This window comes from Aquarana catesbeiana, linkage group LG08 (genome assembly GCF_042186555.1).
Source record: "Aquarana catesbeiana isolate 2022-GZ linkage group LG08, ASM4218655v1, whole genome shotgun sequence".
Taxonomy (NCBI): Eukaryota; Metazoa; Chordata; class Amphibia; order Anura; family Ranidae; genus Aquarana; species Aquarana catesbeiana.
The window spans coordinates 3,214,163-3,238,205 of NC_133331.1; the positions used below are offsets into that span (position 1 = coordinate 3,214,163).

Below are 24,043 nucleotides of genomic sequence, written 5' to 3' on the forward strand. Positions count from 1 at the left end.
CTGGCAGGGAAGGGGTTAACACTAGGGGGCGATCGAGGGGTTAACTGTGTTACCTAGGGAGTGATTCTAACTGTGGGGGGAGGGGACTGACTTGGGGAGGAGAGCGATCGGTGTTCCTATATACAAGGAACACACAATCTGTCTCCTCTCCCCTGACAGGACGTGGATCTGTGTATTTACACACACACAGATCCACGTTCCTGCTCTGTGACTACCAATCGTGGCCGTCAGGCACACGCATCGGCTCACGAGTGACGCGGCGCGTGCGCCCTGCCGGAGTCCCTTATACCGCCGGGAAGCCGCGCACGTCGTATGGAGATCCCACCTGCAGACGTCATATGACTATGGGCGGGTAGGGAAGTGGTTAAGATGGTTGTAAACCTCAGGTATGAAATCAGAACAAAGCATATCCCTTCTATATTGTGTACTTATCTCAGTCTAGAGCACTGAGTGTCATTCCTGTCTGCTGCCTCCTCCTTCCTCTGCTTCACTTCTGACAAGTTTTCCTGACACCAAGAGAGAAATGGTGACAGGGGAAGGAGCTCCAGCACACAGCCTGTGATTGACAGCCTCAGCTCTGTTCCTGTGTGCTGTGTGAGGAGAGGGGGGTGTGTCCCTTCCCTCCAATCAGCTCTCAATGAGCTCTGCATAGTGTAACTTCAACTCCCTGCGCCTTTTTTTTTTCCTGAAAGCTCAGACAAGCGTTATAAATTCTGCATTGTGAACGGCTGTAGAGAAGAGAAAACTGCAGATAAACAGGTACAACTTATGTTTGTTTCATCTCTGTGCATCACCTGAGGCCGGTCACTTCACTGGGGATATGGAGGGTTTACTATCACATTAATGAAGTACAATGTATGTATAATATATCTACAGTATAAAGTCTGCACACAGCAGCCGGCACTCGGCAGATCGGCAGCAGGTTATAAACTGAACCTCGTTAATTATTATCCATGATGGCCGACACCAGGAAATGATAATCCCTCCCGAGAAATACAAAGAGCAGCAATACAAATACACTGCGATTCTGTGCTGTGATAATCATCAGGGAGAGCGACACAAATAAAGCAGCGCCGGGATAAAACAATATATGTTTTTCTAGTTTTGGATCCAATATAACGGTAAAATGTTGTCAACGGGACAGTAAGTGAGGAGAAATCTCTCCAATGGAGCACCAGATAGGAGTAAAAACCTGACAGGGGTTCTAATCCTTCCCCACTCCTTCCAAAACCAACAAAAACTTTTTTTTTTTTTTTTTGGAGACTGGATACACTTAGAAAAATTTGCTGTGCCAGTGCCTCAGCATTTGCACAGCCATTGGAAATAATCCCCATGATAGATCTAATGTGTGTATTTCCTATAGTCATCAGCTTCATCTAGTGGCCATAATGTGGTATTTTTCCTGAAATATCACAGTCAGGAAAATGCCACGTTATGGCCACTAGATGGAGCTGATGGTTATAGAAAATACACATAGTAGATCCGTTTTTCTCAACCTTTTATTTTTTTAAGTCGCGGCACCCTTTAAAAGTATGCAAAATCTCGAGGCACCTCAGCCTGAAACAGGGGTCTTCAAACTATGGCCCTTCAGTTGTTCAGAAACTACAATTCCCATCATGCCTAGTCATGTCTGTGAATGTCAGAGTTTTACAATGCCTCATGGGACTTGTAGTTCCGCAACAGCTGGAGGGCTGTAGTTTGAGGATCCCTGGTCTAAAATATAAAAACTGTAAATGTCGTTTATCATGGGGAATGCTGAGCCTGGAATGATGCATAAAAGAACCTTGATAAATTTACCTTCACATCAGAGGTCCCCCCATCAAATCAGAGCCACCTTATCACATCAGAGGTCTTCCCCTTCACATCAGACCCCCCCCCATCACATCAGAGCCCCTTTATCACATCAGAGCCCCCTTATCACATCAGAGGTCTTCCCCTTCACATCAGACCCCCCCCCCCCATCACATCAGAGCCCCCTTATCACATCAGAGCCCCCTTATCACATCAGAGGTCTTCCCCTTCACATCAGACCCCCCCCCCCATCACATCAGAGCCCCCTTATCACATCAGAGCCCCCTTATCACATCAGAGGTCCCCCATCACATCAGAGCTCCCCCATCACATCAGAGCCCCCTTATCACATCAGAGCTCCACCATCACCTCAGAGGTTCCCCCATCACATCAGACGTCCCTTATGACATCAGAGCCCCCCCATCACATCAGAGCCCCCTTATCACATCAGAGGTCACCCCATCACATCAGAGCCCCCTTATCACATCAGAGGTCACCCCATCACATCAGAGCCCCCCTCATCACATCAGAGGACCCTTATCACATCAGAGGTCCCCCATCACCTTAGAGGTCACCCCATCACATCAGAGCCCCCTTATCACATCAGAGCTCCCCCATCACATCAGAGCCCCCCCATCACATCAGAGCTCCACCATCACCTTAGAGGTTCCCCCATCACATCAGAGCCCCCTTATCACATCAGAGGTTCCCCCATCACATCAGAGCTCCCCCATCACATCAGAGCCCCCTTATCACATCAGAGCCCCCTTATCACATCAGAGGTCCCCCCATCACATCAGAGCTCCCCCATCACATCAGAGCCCCCCATCACATCAGAGCCCCCTTATCACATCAGAGGTCCCCCCATCACATCAGAGCTCCCCCATCACATCAGAGCCCCCCATCACATCAGAGCCCCCCATCACATCAGAGCCCCCTTATCACATCAGAGGTCCCCCTCATCACATCAGAGCTCCCCATCACATCAGAGCCCCCTTATCACATCAGAGGTCACCCCATCACATCAGAGCCCCCTTATCACATCAGAGGTCCCCCCATCACATCAGAGCTCCCCCATCACATCAGAGCCCCCCATCACATCAGAGCCCCCCATCACATCAGAGCCCCCTTATCACATCAGAGGTCCCCCCATCACATCAGAGCTCCCCCATCACATCAGAGCCCCCCATCACATCAGAGCCCCCCATCACATCAGAGCCCCCTTATCACATCAGAGGTCCCCCTCATCACATCAGAGCTCCCCATCACATCAGAGCCCCCTTATCACCTTAGAGGTCACCCCATCACATCAGAGCCCCCTTATCACATCAGAGCCCCCCCATCACATCAGAGCTCCACCATCACATCAGAGGTTCCCCCATCACATCAGAGCTCCCCCATCACATCAGAGGTCCACCATCACATCAGAGGTCCCCCCATCACATCAGAGCTCCCCCATCACATCAGAGCCCCCCATCACATCAGAGGTCCCCCCATCACATCAGAGCCCCCCATCACATCAGAGCCCCCTTATCACATCAGAGGTCCCCCCCATCACATCAGAGCTCCCCATCACATCAGAGCCCCCCCATCACATCAGAGCCCCCTTATCAAATCAGAGGTCCCCCCATCACATCAGAGCTTCCCCATCACATCAGAGCCCCCTTATCAAATCAGAGGTCCCCCCATCACATCAGAGGTCCCCCCCATCACATCAGAGCTCCCCATCACATCAGAGCCCCCTTATCAAATCAGAGGTCCCCCCATCACATCAGAGCTTCCCCATCACATCAGAGCCCCCCATCACATCAGAGCCCCCCATAACATCAGAGCCCCCTTATCACATCAGAGGTCCCCCCATCACATCAGAGCTCCCCCATCACATCAGAGCCCCCCATCACATCAGAGCCCCCCATAACATCAGAGCCCCCTTATCACATCAGAGGTCCCCCCATCACATCAGAGCTCCCCATCACATCAGAGCCCCCTTATCACATCAGAGGTCACCCCATCACATCAGAGCCCCCTTATCACATCAGAGGTTCCCCATCACCTTAGAGGTCACCCCATCACATCAGAGCCCCCTTATCACATCAGAGCTCCCCCATCACATCAGAGCCCCCTTATCACATCAGAGCCCCCCCATCACATCAGAGCTCCACCATCACCTTAGAGGTTCCCCCATCACATCAGAGCCCCCTTATCACATCAGAGGTTCCCCCATCACATCAGAGCTCCCCCATCACATCAGAGCCCCCTTATCACATCAGAGCCCCCCATCACATCAGAGCCCCCTTATCAAATCAGAGGTCCCCCCATCACATCAGAGCTCCCCCATCACATCAGAGCCCCCTTATCACATCAGAGCTCCCCCATCACATCAGAGCCCCCCATCACATCAGAGCCCCCCATCACATCAGAGCCCCCTTATCAAATCAGAGGTCCCCCCATCACATCAGAGCTCCCCCATCACATCAGAGCCCCCTTATCACATCAGAGCCCCCCATCACATCAGAGCTCCCCCATCACATCAGAGCCCCCATCACATCAGAGCCCCCCATCACATCAGAGCCCCCTTATCACATCAGAGGTCCCCCCATCACATCAGAGCTCCCCCATCACATCAGAGCCCCCCATCACATCAGAGCCCCCTTATCACATCAGAGGTCCCCCCCATCACATCAGAGCTCCCCCATCACATCAGAGCCCCCCATCACATCAGAGCCCCCCATCACATCAGAGCCCCCTTATCACATCAGAGGTCCCCCCATCACATCAGAGCCCCCCATCACATCAGAGCCCCCCATTACATCAGAGCTCCCTTATCACATCAGAGCCCCCCCATCACATCAGAGCTCCACCATCACATCAGAGTAGCTCTCAATATCAGATTCAGAATACTTTAATAACCCAAAAGGGAAATGATTGCATCCCAAATATGTGCAAACAAAGCCTCTGTTTTTATTGTGAACTGTTAGACGGGACGATCCGGTTGGTTTGCAGGCTGGCTGGTAAGTGTGCTGGGAAATCTTCTGTTTGTTTGTGATGTACATCGATCGGGGTGATTGTACAGTATGAGAGCTCATCACCAGACCAATAAATCATTCCTAGTCCAACCCTTGTTCCTCCAGGGAATAGAAATCTCTTCTGCATACATCGTATATCACACATAGGTCAACCATAAACATGTGAATAAAATAAAAAAGTGCAAAGTGCAATCCAAACATGTAAAAACTTGGAAGGCGCAGTCCATCATTTACAAAAAAAATTAATAAATGATTAATAAAAATATGTGCAATGAAAAAAAAAACAGATACTGGGGCATTATGACCACTAGATGGAGCTGAAGATCATAGGAAATAAACACATTAGACACAGAACTGGGATTATTTGTGACAATATATACAACATACAGTATATTTATATGTTTTTTTTTTAAGTGATATTATTTTTAAAAAATTATTTTTTATCCCCTTCCCCCAAGAGGATGTACTTGCATGTCTTCTGGTTGAAGTGGTCATACCTGGTCTATGGCGGCAGCCATGACCCCAGAGTCATTTTTTTCAGCTAGCAATGCTCTACAATGTACAGTGGGGGGGGGGGGGGGGGGGATACTGATTGTCTCCCGTGCAGATTGTGTAAGTTTTGCCCACTTACATAGAAATGAAGGGTCTATAATTTTTATCATAGGTGTATTTTATATGATAGAGACAGAATATCAACCAAAAATCCAGAAAAAACACACAATACAAATGTTATAAATGGAGTTGCAGTTCAGTGAGTAAAATAAGTATTTGATGCCCTACCAACCAACAATAATTCTGCCCCCCACAGACTGGATACAGTAGGTGCTCATGTGGTATATATATGGAGTATATAGAGAGTGTATATAGTATATATGAAGTATATAGAGAGTGTATATAGTATATATGAAGTATATAGAGAGTGTATATAGTATATATGAAGTATATAGAGAGTGTATATAGTATATATGAAGTATATAGAGAGTGTATATAGTATATATGGAGTATATAGAGAGTGTATATAGTATATATGGGGGGTATATATGGAGTATATAGAGAGTGTATATAGTATATATGGGGGGTATATATATGGAGTATATAGAGAGTGTATATAGTATATATGGAGTATATAGAGAGTGTATATAGTATATATGGGGGGTATATATATGGAGTATATAGAGAGTGTATATAGTATATATGGGGGGTATATATGGAGTATACACAGACACTACAGTAGGTCCTCATGTGGTACACAGATTAGTCCTGTCAATGTAAGAAGGTTCTCCTAACGACAACTCGTTATGTGTATAAAAGACACCTGTCCACAGAATCTCTTTCTTCCATCCAATCCTCACCATCATGGGGAAGACCAAAGATCTGTCAGAGGACGTCAGGGAGAAGATTGTAGACCTGCACACGGCTGGAATGGGTTACAAGACCATCAGCAAGAAGTTTGGTTAGGAGACAACTGTTGGAGCGATTATTCGCAAATGGAAGAAATACCATTGATCGCCCTCGGTCTGGAGCTCCATGCAAGATTTCTCCTCATGGGGTGAGGATGGTCATGAGAAAAGTGAGGGATCCGCCCAGAACTACACGGGAGGAGCTTGTGAAGGATCTCAAGGCAGTTGGGACCTCAGTCACCAAAGAAACCATTGGTAACACAATACACCACCATGGATTGAAATCCTGCAGCCCCAGCAAGGTCCTCCTCCTCAGGAAGACACATGTACAGGAACTTCTGAAGTCTTCCAATGAACATCTAAATGATTCAGAGAAGGATTGGGAGAAACTTCTGTGGTCAGATGAGAACAAAATTCAGCTCTTTGGCATTAACTCGACTCGCTGTGTTTGTAGGAAGAAAAATGCTGACTATGACCCTAAGAACACCATCCCTACAGTCACACACCATCCCTACAGTCACACACCATCCCTACAGTCACATCATCCCTACAGTCACACATGGAGGTGGAAACATGATGATTTGGGGCTGTTTCTCTGATAAAGGTTCAGGCTGACTTTGCCGCATCAGGGGGCCAATGGACGGGGCCATGTATTGTAAGATCTTGGATGAGAACTTTCTTCACTCATCCAGAACACTGAAGATGGGTCATGGATGGGTCTTCCAGCATGACAATGACCCAAAACATACCGCCAAGGCAACAAAGGAGTGGCTCCAGAAGGAGCACCTTAAGGTCATGGAGTGGCCTAGCCAGTCTCCAGACCTTAATCCTATAGAACATTTATGGAGGGAGCTGAAACTTCGAGTTGCCAAGAGACAGCCAAGAAACCTTAACGATTTAGAGAAGATCTGTAAAGAAGAGTGGACCAAAATCCCTCCTGAGATGTGTGCAAACCTGATCACCACCTACAAGAAACGTCTGACCTCTGTGATCACCAACAAGGGTTTCTCCACCAACTACTAAGTCATGTTTTGTGAAGGGGATCAAATACTTATTTTACTCACTGAACTGCAACTCCATTTATAACATTTGTATTGTGTGATTTTCCTGGATTTTTGGTTGATATTCTGTCTCCATCATATAAAATACACCTATGATAAAAATTATAGACCCTTCATTTCTTTGTAAGGGGGCAAAACTTACACAATCTGCAGGGGAGATGATCAGTATTTTCCCCCACTGTAAAAGCAATCTTAGCAGCTAAAAATCAGCTGGATCAATGGTGGTTTCTGCCACCTTCCCGTGCTCTCCCGCCCCATTGGGGAGCCTGGGTTTTGCCAGCTGACCATAGAGATGACTAAGGACCGGAATGACCCCCCGATCATCTCTATGGTCTAAGTCAGAAACTGGAAGTGATGAGGATTTTGGCACTTTAGGTTTCAGTGCTTTTGAGGTAGAGGACATTAAGGTTCTGGCATTAAGGTTCTGGTCTTCCTCCCAGTGCCAGCATAGACCCATCTGCAACTGAGGGTGTTGGTTCAAGAAGAAACTGTCTCACCTTTCCTCCTGAGGGATTAAGTTGCAGGAATTGGGGTTATCTGAGGGGTGAAGGTGTAGGAATTGGGGTGATCTGAGGGATTAAGGTGCAGGAATTGGGGTTATCTGAGGGGTGAAGGTGTAGGAATTGGGGTGATCTGAGGGATTAAGGTGCAGGAATTGGGGTTATCTGAGGGGTGAAGGTGTAGAAATTGGGGTGATCTGAGGGATTAAGGTTCAGAAATTGGGGTTATCCGAGGGATTAAAGTGATTGTAAAGGTAATTTTTTTTTTAAATATCAAACATGTCATACTTACCTCCACTGTGCAGCTCGTTTTGCACAGAGTGGCCCCGATTCTCCTCTTCTGGGGTCCCCCGGCGGCTCTCGCGGCTTCTCCCCACATCTGATAACTCCCTCGGAGAAGCGCTTCCCCCGAGGGGGTTACCTTGCGGGCACGCTCCAGAGTCCAGCATTCGGCGTCCATAGAGGCCGAATGCAGGACTAGGCCCCGCCCCCCGGCACTCGCTTCATTGGATTTGATTGACAGCAGCGGGAGCCAATGGCTGCGCTGCTATCAATCTATCCAATAACGAGCCGAGTACCCCGGGCAGAGAGACAGCGTGTCCCCGCCGGTCAAGTTCGAGGGATCAGGTAGGTAAAACAGGGGGGCTGGGGGGGCGGTCACTGCCAGGTGTTTTTTAAACTTAATGCATAGGATGTATTAAGGTGAAAAAACACGAACCTTTACAACCCCTTTAAGGTGCAGGAATTGGGGTGATCTGGGGGGTGAAGGTGCAGGAATTGGGGTGATCTGAAGGGTGAGGGTACAGGAATTGGGGTGATCTGAGGGGTGAAGGTGCAGGAATTGGGGTGATCTGAAGGGTGAGGGTACAGGAATTGGGGTGATCTGAGGGGTGAAGGTGCAGGAATTGGGGTGATCTGAAGGGTGAGGGTACAGGAATTGGGGTGATCTGAGGGGTGAAGGTGCAGGCATTCGGGTGATCTGAGGGGTGAAGGTGCAGGCATTCGGGTGATCTGAGGGGTGAAGGTGCAGGCATTCGGGTGATCTGATTGGTGAAGGTGCAGGAATTGGGTTGATCTGAAGCATTAAGGTGCAGGAATTGGGGTGATCTGGGGGTGAAGGTATAGAAATTGGAGTGATATGGGGGGTGAAGGTGTAGGAATTGGGGTGATCTGGGGGGTGAAGGTGTAGGAATTGGGGTGATCTGAGGGGTTAAGGTGCAAAAAATTGTATGCAGCTTATCGACCTTTAAGGTGATTTCCTGGTAGTGCAAATTTCCACTGGGTTCCAATTGTGCTCTTACAGAGTGCCACCTGGTGGACATGAGCCTCTGATGAAGTCAATAGGCGAAACATACCATCATGCTAGAGCTGGAGACTCTGATAGTTGTTTTAAACTTAAACTACACTTGTTTTTTTTTTTTCAAACTCTGTGACTGTGTATGAAGTTCATACCCGATATACTGGAGGAGAGGTGGAACTTTCCAGGTGATTTAATGCTGTAACCCTGTTTAGCTGTGCTGTTGTGGATCTTGAGAGTGATCAGCAAGACATTCAAAGGAAGAACCTAAAGCTGAGACAAAGGAGCAGTAAATCCAGGATAGGAAATTCTTGGTATGTTGGGATAACAGAGAGTCCATGTGTGTTAGACATGAAATGAGAGCACAGCAATTGCTCTAGAGACCCCAAGCTTTGAAGGTAATTTCCAGGAAGCAGCGAGACCACTGGCAGTGATGGTTAGGTAGCCATTCTCAATCATTATTCCTTTAGACCCCTAGGGTTTCTCCAGAGGTTGCTAGGGGTTTCTTTGAAGGGCTTTCCAGGAAGCAGTGAGGCCACTGGCAGTGATGGCAGATTAGCCATTCTCAACCATCATTCCCGTAGAACCCTAGGGTTCCTCCAGAGGTTTCTAGGGGTTCCTTTGAGGGTCCTTTCCAGGAAGCAGTAAGACCACTGACTGTGATCGTAGAGTAGCCATTCTCAACCACTATTCCCATTGAACCCTAGGGTTCACCCAGAGGTTGCTAGGGGTTCCTTTGAAGGAGCTTTCCAGGAAGCAGTGAGACCACTGGCAGTGATGGTAGCGTAGCCATTCTCAACCATTATCCTTGTAGAACACTAGGGTTCCTCCAGAGGTTGCTACGGGTTCCTTTGAAGGTCTTTTTCAGGAAGCAGTGAGGCCACTGGCAGTGATGGTAGAGTAGCCATTCTCAACAATTATTCCCGTAGAACCCTGGGGTTCCTCCAGAGGTTGCTTGGGGTTCCTTGGGTATTGCCTAATTGACCTCCCTTTTGGTAGGTACCTGCAGAGTTTTGTGTCCAATACCATTTGATCACCAATGTAAGGAACATTCTTCTCACTGATCACCAATGTAAGGAACATTCTTCCCACTGATCACCAATGTAAGGAACATTCTTCTCACTGATCACCAATGTAAGGAACATTCTTCTCACTGATCACCAATGTAAGGAACATTCTTCCCACTGATCACCAATGTAAGGAACATTCTTCTCACTGATCACCAATGTAAGGAACATTCTTCTCACTGATCACCAATGTAAGGGACATTCTTCTCACTGATCACCAATGTAAGGGACATTCTTCTCACTGATCGCCAATGTAAGGAACATTCTTCTCACTGATCACCAATGTAAGGAACATTCTTCTCAATGATCACCAATGTAAGGAACATTCTTCCCACTGATCACCAATGTAAGGAACATTCTTCTCACTGATCACCAATGTAAGCAACATTCTTCCCACTGATCACCAATGTAAGGGACATTCTTCTCACTGATCACCAATGTAAGGAACATTCTTCCCACTGATCACCAATGTAAGGAACATTCTTCTCACTGATCACCAATGTAAGGAACATTCTTCCCACTGACCACCAATGTAAGGAACATTCTTCTCACTGATCACCAATGTAAGGGACATTCTTCTCACTGATCACCAATGTAAGGAACATTCTTCCCACTGATCACCAATGTAAGGGACATTCTTCTCACTGATCACCAATGTAAGGAACATTCTTCCCACTGATCACCAATGTAAGGAACATTCTTCTCACTGATCACCAATGTAAGGAACATTCTTCTCACTGATCACCAATGTAAGGAACATTCTTCTCACTGATCACCAATGTAAGGAACATTCTTCTCACTGATCATCAATGTAAGGAACATTCTTCCCACTGATCACCAATGTAAGGAACATTCTTCTCAATGATCACCAATGTAAGGAACATTCTTCTCACTGATCACCAATGTAAGGAACATTCTTCTCACTGATCACCAATGTAAGGGACATTCTTCCCACTGATCACCAATGTAAGGAACATTCTAAACTACACTTGTTTTTTTTTTTTTTCAAACTCTGTGACTGTGTATGAAGTTCATACCCGATATACTGGAGGAGAGGTGGAACTTTCCAGGTGATTTAATGCTGTAACCCTGTTTAGCTGTGCTGTTGTGGATCTTGAGAGTGATCAGCAAGACATTCAAAGGAAGAACCTAAAGCTGAGACAAAGGAGCAGTAAATGCAGGATAGGAAATTCTTGGTATGTTGGGATAACAGAGAGTCCATGTGTGTTAGACATGAAATGAGAGCACAGCAATTGCTCTAGAGACCCCAAGCTTTGAAGGTAATTTCCAGGAAGCAGCGAGACCACTGGCAGTGATGGTTAGGTAGCCATTCTCAATCATTATTCCTGTAGACCCCTAGGGTTTCTCCAGAGGTTGCTAGGGGTTTCTTTGAAGGGCTTTCCAGGAAGCAGTGAGGCCACTGGCAGTGATGGCAGAGTAGCCATTCTCAACCATCATTCCTGTAGAACCCTAGGGTTCCTCCAGAGGTTTCTAAGGGTTCATTTGAGGGTCCTTTCCAGGAAGCAGTAAGACCACTGACTGTGATCGTAGAGTAGCCATTCTCAACCATTATTCCCATTGAACCCTAGGGTTCACCCAGAGGTTGCTAGGGGTTCCTTTGAAGGAGCTTTCCAGGAAGCAGTGGGACCACTGGCAGTGATGGTAGCGTAGCCATTCTCAACCATTATCCTTGTAGAACACTAGGGTTCCTCCAGAGGTTGCTACGGGTTCCTTTGAAGGTCTTTTTCAGGAAGCAGTGAGGCCACTGTCAGTGATGGTAGAGTAGCCATTCTCAACAATTATTCCCGTAGAACCCTGGGGTTCCTCCAGAGGTTGCTTGGGGTTCCTTGGGTATTGCCTAATTGACCTCCCTTTTGGTAGGTACCTGCAGAGTTTTGTGTCCAATACCATTTGATCACCAATGTAAGGAACATTCTTCTCACTGATCACCAATGTAAGGAACATTCTTCTCACTGATCACCAATGTAAGGAACATTCTTCCCACTGATCACCAATGTAAGGGACATTCTTCTCACTGATCACCAATGTAAGGAACATTCTTCTCACTGATCACCAATGTAAGGAACATTCTTCCCACTGATCACCAATGTAAGGAACATTCTTCTCACTGATCACCAATGTAAGGAACATTCTTCTCACTGATCACCAATGTAAGGAGCATTCTTCTCACTGATCACCAATGTAAGGAGCATTCTTCTCACTGATCACCAATGTAAGGAGCATTCTTCTCACTGATCACCAATGTAAGGAACATTCTTCCCACTGATCACCAATGTAAGGAAAATTCTTCTCACTGATCACCAATGTAAGGAACATTCTTCTCACTGATTACCAATGTAAGGAACATTCTTCTCACTGATCACCAATGTAAGGAGCATTCTTCTCACTGATCACCAATGTAAGGAACATTCTTCTCACTGATCACCAATGTAAGGAACATTCTTCTCACTGATCACCAATGTAAGGAACATTCTTCTCACTGATCACCAATGTAAGGAACATTCTTCTCACTGATCACCAATGTAAGGGACATTCTTCTCACTGATCACTAATGTAAGGAACATTCTTCTCACTGATCACCAATGTAAGGAACATTCTTCTCACTGATCACCAATGTAAGGAACATTCTTCTCACTGATCACCAATGTAAGGGACATTCTTCCCACTGATCACCAATGTAAGGAACATTCTTCTCACTGATCACCAATGTAAGGAACATTCTTCTCACTGATCACCAATGTAAGGAACATTCTTCTCACTGATCACCAATGTAAGGGACATTCTTCCCACTGATCACCAATGTAAGGAACATTCTTCCCACTGAACCCCAATGGATGTTATTTTAGCAGGGGCTACCCAAGAGCAGAAAATTATTCTGAGTTCCTTTGGATATAAAAGGTTGAGAAGGATGTGGTAGAGTGTTGTTGGGGGGGGGGGGGCTGAAAAGAGAATGCTCCCCAGTACTGGGTACAAACTTTTGGAGTGCGTCTGAGCTTCAGGAACAGAGTTTATGCCCAGTGCCACTTCCAAATCAACCAATTTTTGATACCAAATTGAAGGTACCGGCACAAGTGAAGTGAGAGTAGAAAAGATGCTCAGTGCAGACCTTGTTATTTTTTGATGATTATTTTTGGCACATTCAGTTCAACACCAAGAAATGTCACACCTGACAAACTATGTGATTAGACAGGAACTTCAAATGATCTCACTCAATGCATCACACTCCACAATTTCCTGTTAACGTGAACCAAACCCCTGATTTCAAACCTCAGATTAACCCCAAGGCACAACACATAGCCTCAAACTAACCCATAAAGCTAGGCTGTAACAGTACTCCAACCCCAAAAGCCAAGACTAAGCTATCCATAACCTTTTAGTTTTAAGGTAATTCTTGATTCCTAATTTTTAGCCTTTTGTTCACTTTCAGTCACTTGCCATCTCACCTGAGGTCCACCTTCACCACGTTCCCTCAGCATTCTGTTGTTCCATTGGTGCCTTTTCCAATTATCTGGTACTTCCAGCTATGGGGGGGGGGGGGGGGGTATATAATCTTTTCCATAGGAGCTGTTTTACCCTCGAGAGGATTTGTATTTCTGTCCACCTGGTCCTGAGATTTAAACAGCTCTTCCACATAACACAGCCATGCGGGGGCAGAAAACCTGATTTTTCTTTGCTGCAGTTAAAGTGGTTGTAAACCCTTCCATATACCCAGTGCAGTGACTGGCCGCAGGTGATACACAGAGAGGAAACAAATCCTCCTACGTAAGTTGTACCTGTTTATCTGAAGTCTTCTCTTCTCTATAGACATTCAAAGTCCAGAATTCATACAGCTTGTTTGAGCTGTTAAAAAAAAGGGGTCGGAGAGCAGAAATGACACTCTGCAGAGCTCAGTGAGGAGAGCTCTGACAGCTGACTGGAGGGAAGGGACTCACCTCCCCTTCACACAGCACACAGGAACAGAGCTGAGGCTGTCGATCACAGGCTGTGCGCTGGAGCTCCCTTTCCCTGTCACCATTTTTCTCTTGGTGTCAGGAAAACTTGTCAGAAGTGACTCATGCAGATAGCAGATGAAGGAGGCAGAAGACAGAAATTACACTTAGTGCTCTGGACTGAGACAAGTACACACTATAGAGTAGATGTCTTCAAATGTTCCAAACAAAAGGCCAGTTTACTGTCCTTCAGACTTTAGGGGGGCCGGACTGTGAAAGTACAAAAGGTCCCGGTGTCTGTGGGGAAAAAACAATGTCCCATCTTTGTTGTCAATGGAGGAGTTGTGCCTCATCATTGGTGTCAGTGGGAGGAATTGTGTCCCATCATTGGTGTCACTGAGCCCCATTGTTAGTGTCATTGGGAGAAATTGTGCCCCGTCATTCTAAGAAATTATGCCCCATCACTGGTGTCATTAGGAGGAATTGTGCCCCATCATTGGTGTCAGTGGGAGGAATAGTGCCCCATCTTTGGTGTCAGTGGGAGGAATAGTGCCCCATCATTGGTATCAGTGGGAGGAATAGTGCCCCATCATTGGTATCAGTGGGAGGAATAGTGTCCCATCATTGGTGTCAGTGGGAGGAATAGTGTCCTGTCATTGGTGTCAGTGGGAAGAATAGTGCCCCATCATTGGTGTCAGTGGGAGGACTAGTGCCCCATCATTGGTATCAGTGGGAGGAATACTGTCCCATCATTGGTATCAGTGGGAGGAATAGTGTCCCATCATTGGTATCAGTGGGAGGAATAGTGTCCCATCATTGGTATCAGTAGGAGGAATAGTGTCCCATCATTGGTGTCAGTGGGAGGAATAGTGCCCCATCATTGGTATCAGTGGGAGGAATAGTGCCCCATCATTGGTGTCATTGGGAGGAATAGTGCCCCATCATTGTTGTCAGTGAGATGAATAGTGTCCTATCATTGGTGTCAATGGGAGGAATAGTGTCCCATCATTGGTGTCAGTGGGAGGAATAGTGCCCCATCATTGGTGTCAGTGGGAGGACTAGTGCCCCATCATTGGTATCAGTGGGAGGAATACTGTCCCATCATTGGTATCAGTGGGAGGAATAGTGTCCCATCATTGGTATCAGTGGGAGGAATAGTGTCCCATCATTGGTATCAGTAGGAGGAATAGTGTCCCATCATTGGTGTCAGTGGGAGGAATAGTGTCCCATCATTGGTGTCAGTGGAAGGAATAGTGTCCCATCATTGGTGTCAGTGGGAGGAATAGTGTCCCATCATTGGTATCAGTGGGAGGAATAGTGCCCCATCATTGGTATCAGTGGGAGGAATAGTGTCCCATCATTGGTATCAGTGGGAGGAATAGTGTCCCATCATTGGTATCAGTGAGAGGAATTGTGCCCATTCATTGGTGTCAGTGGGAGGAATAGTGCCCCATCATTGGTGTCAGTGGGAGGAATAGTGTCCCATCATTGGTGTCAGTGGGAGGAATAGTGCCCCATCATTGGTGTCAGTAGGAGAAATAGTACCTCAAGGGCCGGAAAAAAAGCAAGCAAAAGGGCCACAGTTTGGAGACCACTGCTATAGAAGGATATGCTTTGTTCATATTTCATGTCTAAGGATTACTTCCACTTTAGGTAACACAGCTCTTGTCCCTCCCCCAGCCTGTGACTGGACAGTAAAAGGAGAAGCAGCAGACTGATGAGCTCATCTCTCTGTTACTTTGCTCTCTTTCTATCATCATGTCCCTTGCAAGCACTACAGCAAAACTGTCTCCTGGTGCTGCTTGTCCCTATCAGTCAAATACAAGGTCAAATTTCGGTACTTCTACTATTTTTATTTAAAGCTGAAATTTAACTGAAATCCAATGAATGAAAGGGGCGGGGCCAGGGACAGTCAGGGCGGGGAGGAAAAGCCTAGATGATGCCGGACGTCCTCCAGGCAGGAAATGAGGTTGGGCTTTATCTGACTTGCTGCAGCTTCTAATGCACGTTGAGAAGCTCACGGTGTGCAGTGAAATCAGAGTAGACATGTGCATGGCAAAAATTTCATTTTTCGGTTGCATTGGTTAGGTTGATGTTTCTTTTCTCGTTGTCTAAGTCCGGTTCATTTTTTAGGATTCATTTCATATATTCGATATACGGGGTGGATTTGAAAAGTGTCTCAACAGGACACGTCACTCGCCAAATGACAGGTAAACATGGGGGGCGGGTACACCCACCGTGACGTCACCAGGTGACCCCGCCCCTATCATAGGCAAGCGTCACCCGACGGGACACATTGTGTTTGGCGGGTGGCTTTTTTTTGTGCGGATCAGCGTTCGTCGTGATTGACGCTGGATTTACATCAGGGGACAATTTTAAAATATAAATAAATAAACAAAAATAAAAAGGTTGTTTTTACAGTGTGTATTGTTTTAATTTTTGTTGGTGAATGAGTAGGAGTACTATGTACCCCTACTCATTTACATGTGTAGTGTGTCGGGATCTGGGGGCCCTCTTGTGAAAGGGGGCTTACCGATTCCAAGACGTCACCCGCCCCCCCTTCCCCCACAACCACTGGGCCAGGGTTGTGGACAAGAGGCCCTTGTCCTCATCAACATAGGGATAAGGAGCTTTGGGGGTAGGGAGCCCCCACTCCCTCAAAGCATGTTGAGGAATAAGGGTCTGGTATGGATTTTGAGGGGGACCCCACGTCATTTTTTTTAGAAAAAATTTGGCATGAGGTTCCCCTTCGTTTATAATTATTTTTTGGATAAGTTGCTATTCACTTTAACCAGTTCCCGCCCAAGGTACCTCATATGACGTGATGGACCTTGAGTGGTGATATCTGAATGATGGCTGCGATTCTGTGCACCGTAAGAACAATCATAGCAGCTGTTCAGCCGCTTGATCGTTCTTACAGGCGGCGGGAGGGGACGCCCCCCCGCCCCTCCTGCCGCCCATTCGGTGCTTCTCCCGGCTCGACCCTGCGATCGGTGAGCCGGAGAACGAATTGGTTGCTTCTAAAGTTTACCATAGAGATTTCCGGTGACCAGATGGTCCCCAGTCATCCCTATGACCCTCGGAGGCCCGGGTGCGACATTATGACGTCATGTCCAGGCCAGGGGATGTAAACAAAGCCGAGGACACGGCTGGAAAGGCCGAGACAGTTCTTTTTTTTTTTGATCTCGGTCCTTCCAGCCTGGAGGAGAGATGTGAGGTCTTATAGAAGAACCCACAGCTCCCCATAAAGAGGACCTGTCACACACTATTCCTAGTACAAGGGATGTTTACATTCCTTGTAATAGGAATAAAAGTGATCATTTTTTTTTTTTTTTAAAGAAAGTGTAAAAATAAAAAAATAAAAGTAAAATAAAAAAATAAAAAAATTTAAAGCGCCCCTGTCCCCGCGTGAAGTGAACGCATATGTAAGTCGTGCCCAGATATGTAAACGTCGTTCAAATCAAACATGTGAGGTATTGCCACGTGCGTTAGAGCAAAAGCAACAATTCTAGTGCTAGATCTCCTCTGTAACTCTAAACTGGTAACCTGTAAAAAAATGTAAAGCGTCACCTATGGAGATTTTTTAAGTACCGAAGTGTGTGTAATTTTTAAAGCGTGACATGTTAGGTATCTGTTTACGTAACATCATCTTTCACATTATACAAAAAAAATGTGCTAACTTTACTGTTTTTTTTTTTAATTCATGAAACAGTTTTTTTTTTTTTTAAACACGTTTGAAAAATCGCTGCGCAAATATCATGTGCATTAAAAAAAACATATATAATGTTTGGGGGTTCTGAGTAACTTTTGAGAAAAAAATGATGACTTTTACATGTAGGAGGGAAGTCCCAGAATTGGCCCGGATGGGAAGTGGTTAATGTCCATTTGTAAATTCGGATACATCTGAATCTCCGAAAATGAAACAAATGTTGTCCGAAAAATGAAACAAATTGTAACATGTCTAAATCAGAGCAAGCTATTTCATTACAAGAAAGGAGGTGCTACAACTGAGCAAGACTGAAGGGATGGCCGGAGTTCTGCTTTAAAAACAGGTTTAGTTTTGTGTTAATAAATACAGAGCTGCATTAATTTGTGTCTTATTTATCTGTCTGGGGGAATTCATAAAAAACCTCGCTAAAAGGTTGGCACTGGAAACCGTTGGCCCAATTTTTATTGGAGACAAATTGCCTTTAAGGCCACCCAAAGAGGTCATGGTATATGTACATAGAACACAACCTTTTTTGCTCGGGTCCATTATTGCATGCAGGCATAGATGCTAATTCATTGACCTCAAGGGGGTACCTGGCCCTTCCACACAGATGACTTAACCCTCTAGCACCCTACTAGCTGCCCACTGCTATTTTCTGCAACCACCTCCCTACACCAACCTGACCATATGTGTGTCTTTTCTGCCCACAGCTGGTACCATGGCTATCTCTCGGGACCTGATGCAGAGAAACTACTACAGGAGAAAGGAGAACCATGGACTTTCCTGGTCCGAGAGAGTCGCAGTAAACCTGGAGATTTTGTCACCTCTGTCCTCACCGCAGACATGAAAGATGGAAAGCCACGAGTGACTCATATCAAGATCATATGCGAGGTAAGACTTTCCATCGTAAGGAGGTTCTCACGAAAGAAGGTCAACTGTTTCCACTTAGAAAGAGAGGCTATTTAAAGCTTTACAACAATGGTCTCCAAACTACGGCCCTTTGCTTGCTTTTATCCGGCCCTTGGGCATTATTCCCTCCACTGTCAGCAAGAAATGGGCATATGGTAGTTCCTAATACTGACACCAATAAAGGAGCACTATTGATCTTTTATTAAAAAGAATCAAGCAACCAATTTTATACAAAAGTAAAAAACAAAACCATAGTACAAAACTTCAACAGAAATCCAAGGAATACACATCCATGTTCAGAATATATACAATATATACATAATCCACTACCAAAATAATTTACATAAAGCAGCAGAGAGGGCCTAAGAGGCACAACCCATCACCTATGTACGCAGCCATTTATCAAAAATTAATCCAAAAAAATAATAATCTAGGGTGATAAGAGACAGACAGCCACACCCGGGAAAGAAACTCCTGGCAGTCAGAGAGGCTTGAAACCCCTCCACGCCTTCAACCAAGCCCCCTGACTCCGCTTGTCTCTCTCAAGTACCCGAATCTTCTCCACCTCATGCAGAATGTCATACACCACCACCTGAACAGGAAGGATTTTATGCCGAATGCTGACCTGACACCGTGCGTTCCAAGTGAAATAACGGACTACTAGGCTAACTAGAAAAAGTGTATCTAAACAAAAAACCCCACCAGTATTGAATGCTCCGTACACCCATTCAGCATAACCCATCCTGGAGAGGAAAGGGACACCGAGGGCCCGCCCCACCTGTTTGTACACCTCTATGTTAAAAGGGCAATGAAGCAGAAAATGGTCCATAGTCTCCTCTTCACCTGCACACTCCTCCCGAGGACAGCTACGATCCACCCCACTGCGGAATTTCAAATTGCCCCGAACATAGAGTCTCCCATGGAAGCACAACCAGGCCAGATCCCTAAATTTAGGGGGTACTCTGTCCAAATTAATAAGTCTTAACCCTGCCCTCAAAACTGGGCCTGTGCAATCCCTTAAGGCCAGTGGGTCATGAAAGACTTCGCTCAAGACTCGACTCATAAGGACTTTCCTCGGAACCGATCTGAGATCTTCAGCCACTGACAATCGCCACTGCTGTAGTAACTTAAGGCACAGAACGACATAGGCTGGTAGCCGACCACGATGACCCCTGAGATTCTTCACTTGGCCACCTTCTTTCCAAAGTCGTAGAAAAGGCCTAAACCAAGATCTAAATATACCTACCCATCCTGGAGGTTCCACTGCAAGCATATTACCAATGTTAAACTTGAGAAAAAGCAGTGAAAAGAAAAGAACTGGGTTGACCATACCTAAGCCACCCTCCCTCCTGGATAAATAGGTGACATTCCTCTTGATGGGGTTCAGTCTGTTCCCCCACAACATTTGGAAGAACACACTACTGACCCTAGCATAGAGAGACACTGGCAAGATGCAGACAAAGCTGACATACAAGAAGATCGGAATCAGGTAAGTCTTAATCAGATCAACCCTTTCCCTCATAGATAACTTCCATCTCTTCCAGCTGACCACCTTAGTATTGGCAATTTCCAGTCTGCCTTCCCAGTTTTTGAGGCCATAATCGCCGGGTCCAAATTCAATGCCTAGAATCTTAATTCTTTCCTGGGGCACTGGAAAGGTGTCCGGGAGATCAAACCCCTCACCTTCCTTTCCCATCAAGAAAACTTCACTCTTTTCCTGATTGATCTTGGAGCCTGATGCTTCAGAATACCGTGATGTCAGAGAGACCACCTCCTCTACTTCATCAGTGACAATCACCGACACATCGTCCTCATAGGCAACATCCCTCAAAGGCGGCTCACCCGGGAGCCCCACTGGAACCCCACACAACATGCTGCTCTCTAGCCTCCTGATGAATGGGTCGATTGCAAACACATAGAGCAGGGGACTCAGGGGACAACCCTGATGCACTCCAGAGCCAACCTCAAAGGACTGCCCAACCCAACCATTAACAAGAGGAAAGCTTTCTGCCCCTTTATACAAGACTTTTAACCAATCGACAAAACCACCCGGCAGACCATACTTACTAAGGGGCAAACACAGGTACTCATGGTTAACACAATCAAAAGCCTTTGCCTGATCCAATGTCAGCAAATACTTTCCCCAGTCTGCAGCCCTACACCGCTCCAAGGCCTCCCGGACAGCTAAAACCGCTCTAAAGGTGCACCTACCCTGGAACGAACAGTGCTGATGGTGAGAAAGCAAAGACTCTGCTACTGATGATAGGCGCCAGAAAATTATCTTTGCCAGTATCTTTCTATTGACATTAAGAAGGCTGATGGGGCGCCAATTCTCAATCATCGAAGGATCTTTACCTTTTGAAAGAAGAATCACAGCTGAGTGCCTCATGGAAGGAGAAAGCATCCCCTCAGCAAGGCAACTGTTAAAAACCTCTACCAAATGTGGGGCCAGAATAGACTTAAAAGCCTTGTAAAACTCAGCCGTCAAGTCATCCGATCCAGGTGACGTTTTGATGGCAAGCTGTTCAATTGCCCTCATCACCTCTTCAACTGTGATCTCCTCTGTCAAATTCATCAACGGAACATCTCCACCATTTAGACCTGGAGTAGAGTCCAAAAAGCTTTCCATCTTGTCATGGTCAAGCTCTTTCCTCTCAAGAAGGTCAGCATTTAATCACACACATAGGTTGGACTTGATGAACTTGTGTCTTTTTCGACCTCACCTACTATGTAACTATGTAGCATTAAAGGACCTCACAACCTCCAGGATCCCTGACCTGGACTTTGTCAAGGAACCTGTACTATCCTTAAGGCCAATGATCAGCTACACTTAGTTTTCAGTTCTGGTAAGGGACAGGCGGGTGGTACTTCCCATAGTCCCTCTCCAGAACCAAAGAGGCATGCCGGTCATATTAAAACTTCCTGAGAAGGAGTTTCACTTCGGAGATTGCCCCAGGATCTCCTTCTCTCGAGACAAGAATATCCAGCTTCCTCCATAAACGTATTAAACTGTTTTCTTATGGCTAGGCCCCTGAAGAATCCAGCGATACTCTTTTTGGTCAGCTCCCACCACTCAGCCTTGCTGCTACAAAAGTCCAGGATGGTCACCTGTGCCTGAAAGAATTCCTCAAAGGATTGTCTAACATGTTCTTCCTTGAGTAGAGTCGAATTCAATCTCCAGATGCCCTTGCCCCTCGGAGGGGCATCTGAAGCATTCAGGACCACAGATAGCATACAGTGATCAGAGAACTCTACTGCCTGCACCACTGGGGGCGAGAAAGCAGAGGTCTCCTTAAAAAAAAAACTATCTATTCTACTCTGACTATTACCTCGATGAAAGGTGAACCCGGTGTCATCCGGGAGGTGCTTAATGTGCACATCCACAAGACCAGCATCCCTAACCATACTATTTAAAAAAACGCTATCATATCCCAGACTGTTCTTGAAGTCCTTCCTGTCCTTGGGCCTAGTTACTGTATTAAAGTCACCTCCAAAGACCACTTGCCGGGATGTAAAAAGAAATGGCTTTATCCTTGTAAAAAGGCATTTCCTGTCTCACTTTGTGTGTGGCCCATAAACATTAATTAGGCGCAGGTCCTGCCCTCCTACATGGATGTCTAAGACCATACATCTCCCAATCTCCACCTCAATAACCCGCCGGACAGTTACCATGCCGGTTTTAAACAACACCGCCACACCGACATTCTTCTCACTGATCACCAATGTAAGGGACATTCTTCTCACTGATCACCAATGTAAGGAACATTCTTCCCACTGATCACCAATGTAAGGAACATTCTTCTCACTGACCACCAATGTAAGGAACATTCTTCTCACTGATCACCAATGTAAGGGACATTCTTCTCACTGATCACCAATGTAAGGAACATTCTTCTCACTGATCACCAATGTAAGGAACATTCTTCTCACTGATCACCAATGTAAGGGACATTCTTCTCACTGATCACCAATGTAAGGAACATTCTTCCCACTGATCACCAATGTAAGGGACATTCTTCTCACTGATCACCAATGTAAGGAACATTCTTCTCACTGACCACCAATGTAAGGAACATTTTTCTCACTGATCACCAATGTAAGGAACATTCTTCTCACTGATCACCAATGTAAGGAACATTCTTCTCACTGATCACCAATGTAAGGGACATTCTTCTCACTGATCACCAATGTAAGGAACATTCTTCTCACTGATCACCAATGTAAGGGACATTCTTCCCACTGACCACCAATGAATTGGTTTTAGGAAGGGAAGTCTGAGACCTGAAGATTATTACAGGGGTTCCTCTGGGGTTAAAAGGTGGAGAATGACTGAACTAGGGAATCTTTTGTCAGCAGAAACCGTAACAAGTTAAATTCTACAAAACTCATCACATAACTATTACCATGCCATCTACTTTAACCACAGAGATCCCCTTCTTCTAAGGAGGACACTAATGGTCAGGAAATGGCTGTGTGTTACCAGACCTGCAGAGAGTCTTGTGAGAACCCCTCTACAGCCTCCCCCTCTGTTGTGCAGTAATTATTATATATATATATATATATATATATATATATATATATATATATATATATATATATATTTATAATTATTAATTATTATTTTTGTATTCTTCACAGGGTGAGAGATATACTTTGGGAGATGTAAAATATGACACGCTCACAGACTTGATTGAGGCGTACAAAAAGAAGCACATAGAAGAGGTATCTGGGGCCCGCGTCTACCTCAAGAAGGTGAGTGGACAATGCGTACCAGGGAAAACCTGACTCTTCATAGGTGGTCACGTCTGTGGTTTAATGCCCAATTGAAGTCACAGAAATAAAAAGGCCAAGGTCCATCACACCCCCTGTTAAGTCAGACGTTAAAACTATCCAGTCAGCAGGTGGCATGAGCTTTGCTGACCACAGAGCTTTAGGTCTGGCTCATCAGAAGATATGTCAGACCACAGCAGAGAGACCACCGCTTCAACATAGAGAGCAAGGGTTCTTATCTTTAGCATGCTGGCAAGGGACTGGCTTTTATAACTCAGCCTGTGGCTGCTTTCTAAAGAAGAAACATTTTCAGACTTTGCAGACCTTTTGTTTTGTGCACCTGGAATGTCTTTAGCTGATTTAACCACTTGCCGACCAGCCACCGTCATTATACTGCGGCAAGTCGGCTCGTTCCCGCAAATCGCCGTAGGTGTACGCTGGCTTCTTTAAGAGCCATAGCAGACACGGGGGACCCGATGCGCGATGTCCACCGGCCCCCTGCGATCGCGGTAAAGAGATCCAGAACGGGGCTCTGTCAATGTACACAGACAGATCCCCATTCT

At 46.0% G+C, this 24,043-nt stretch overlaps 1 protein-coding gene across 1 annotated transcript in view; it reads left to right on the forward strand.

The window, feature by feature from the left end:
• Nucleotides 1–24,043, forward strand: part of PTPN6 (protein tyrosine phosphatase non-receptor type 6) — a 132,566-nt gene that overhangs the window by 66,548 nt on the left and 41,975 nt on the right. The window contains exons 4-5 of the mRNA XM_073595423.1: nucleotides 18,512–18,692; nucleotides 23,349–23,462. Coding sequence (XP_073451524.1) covers nucleotides 18,512–18,692; nucleotides 23,349–23,462 — 295 coding nt within the window. The remainder of the gene's footprint in view (nucleotides 1–18,511; nucleotides 18,693–23,348; nucleotides 23,463–24,043) is intronic.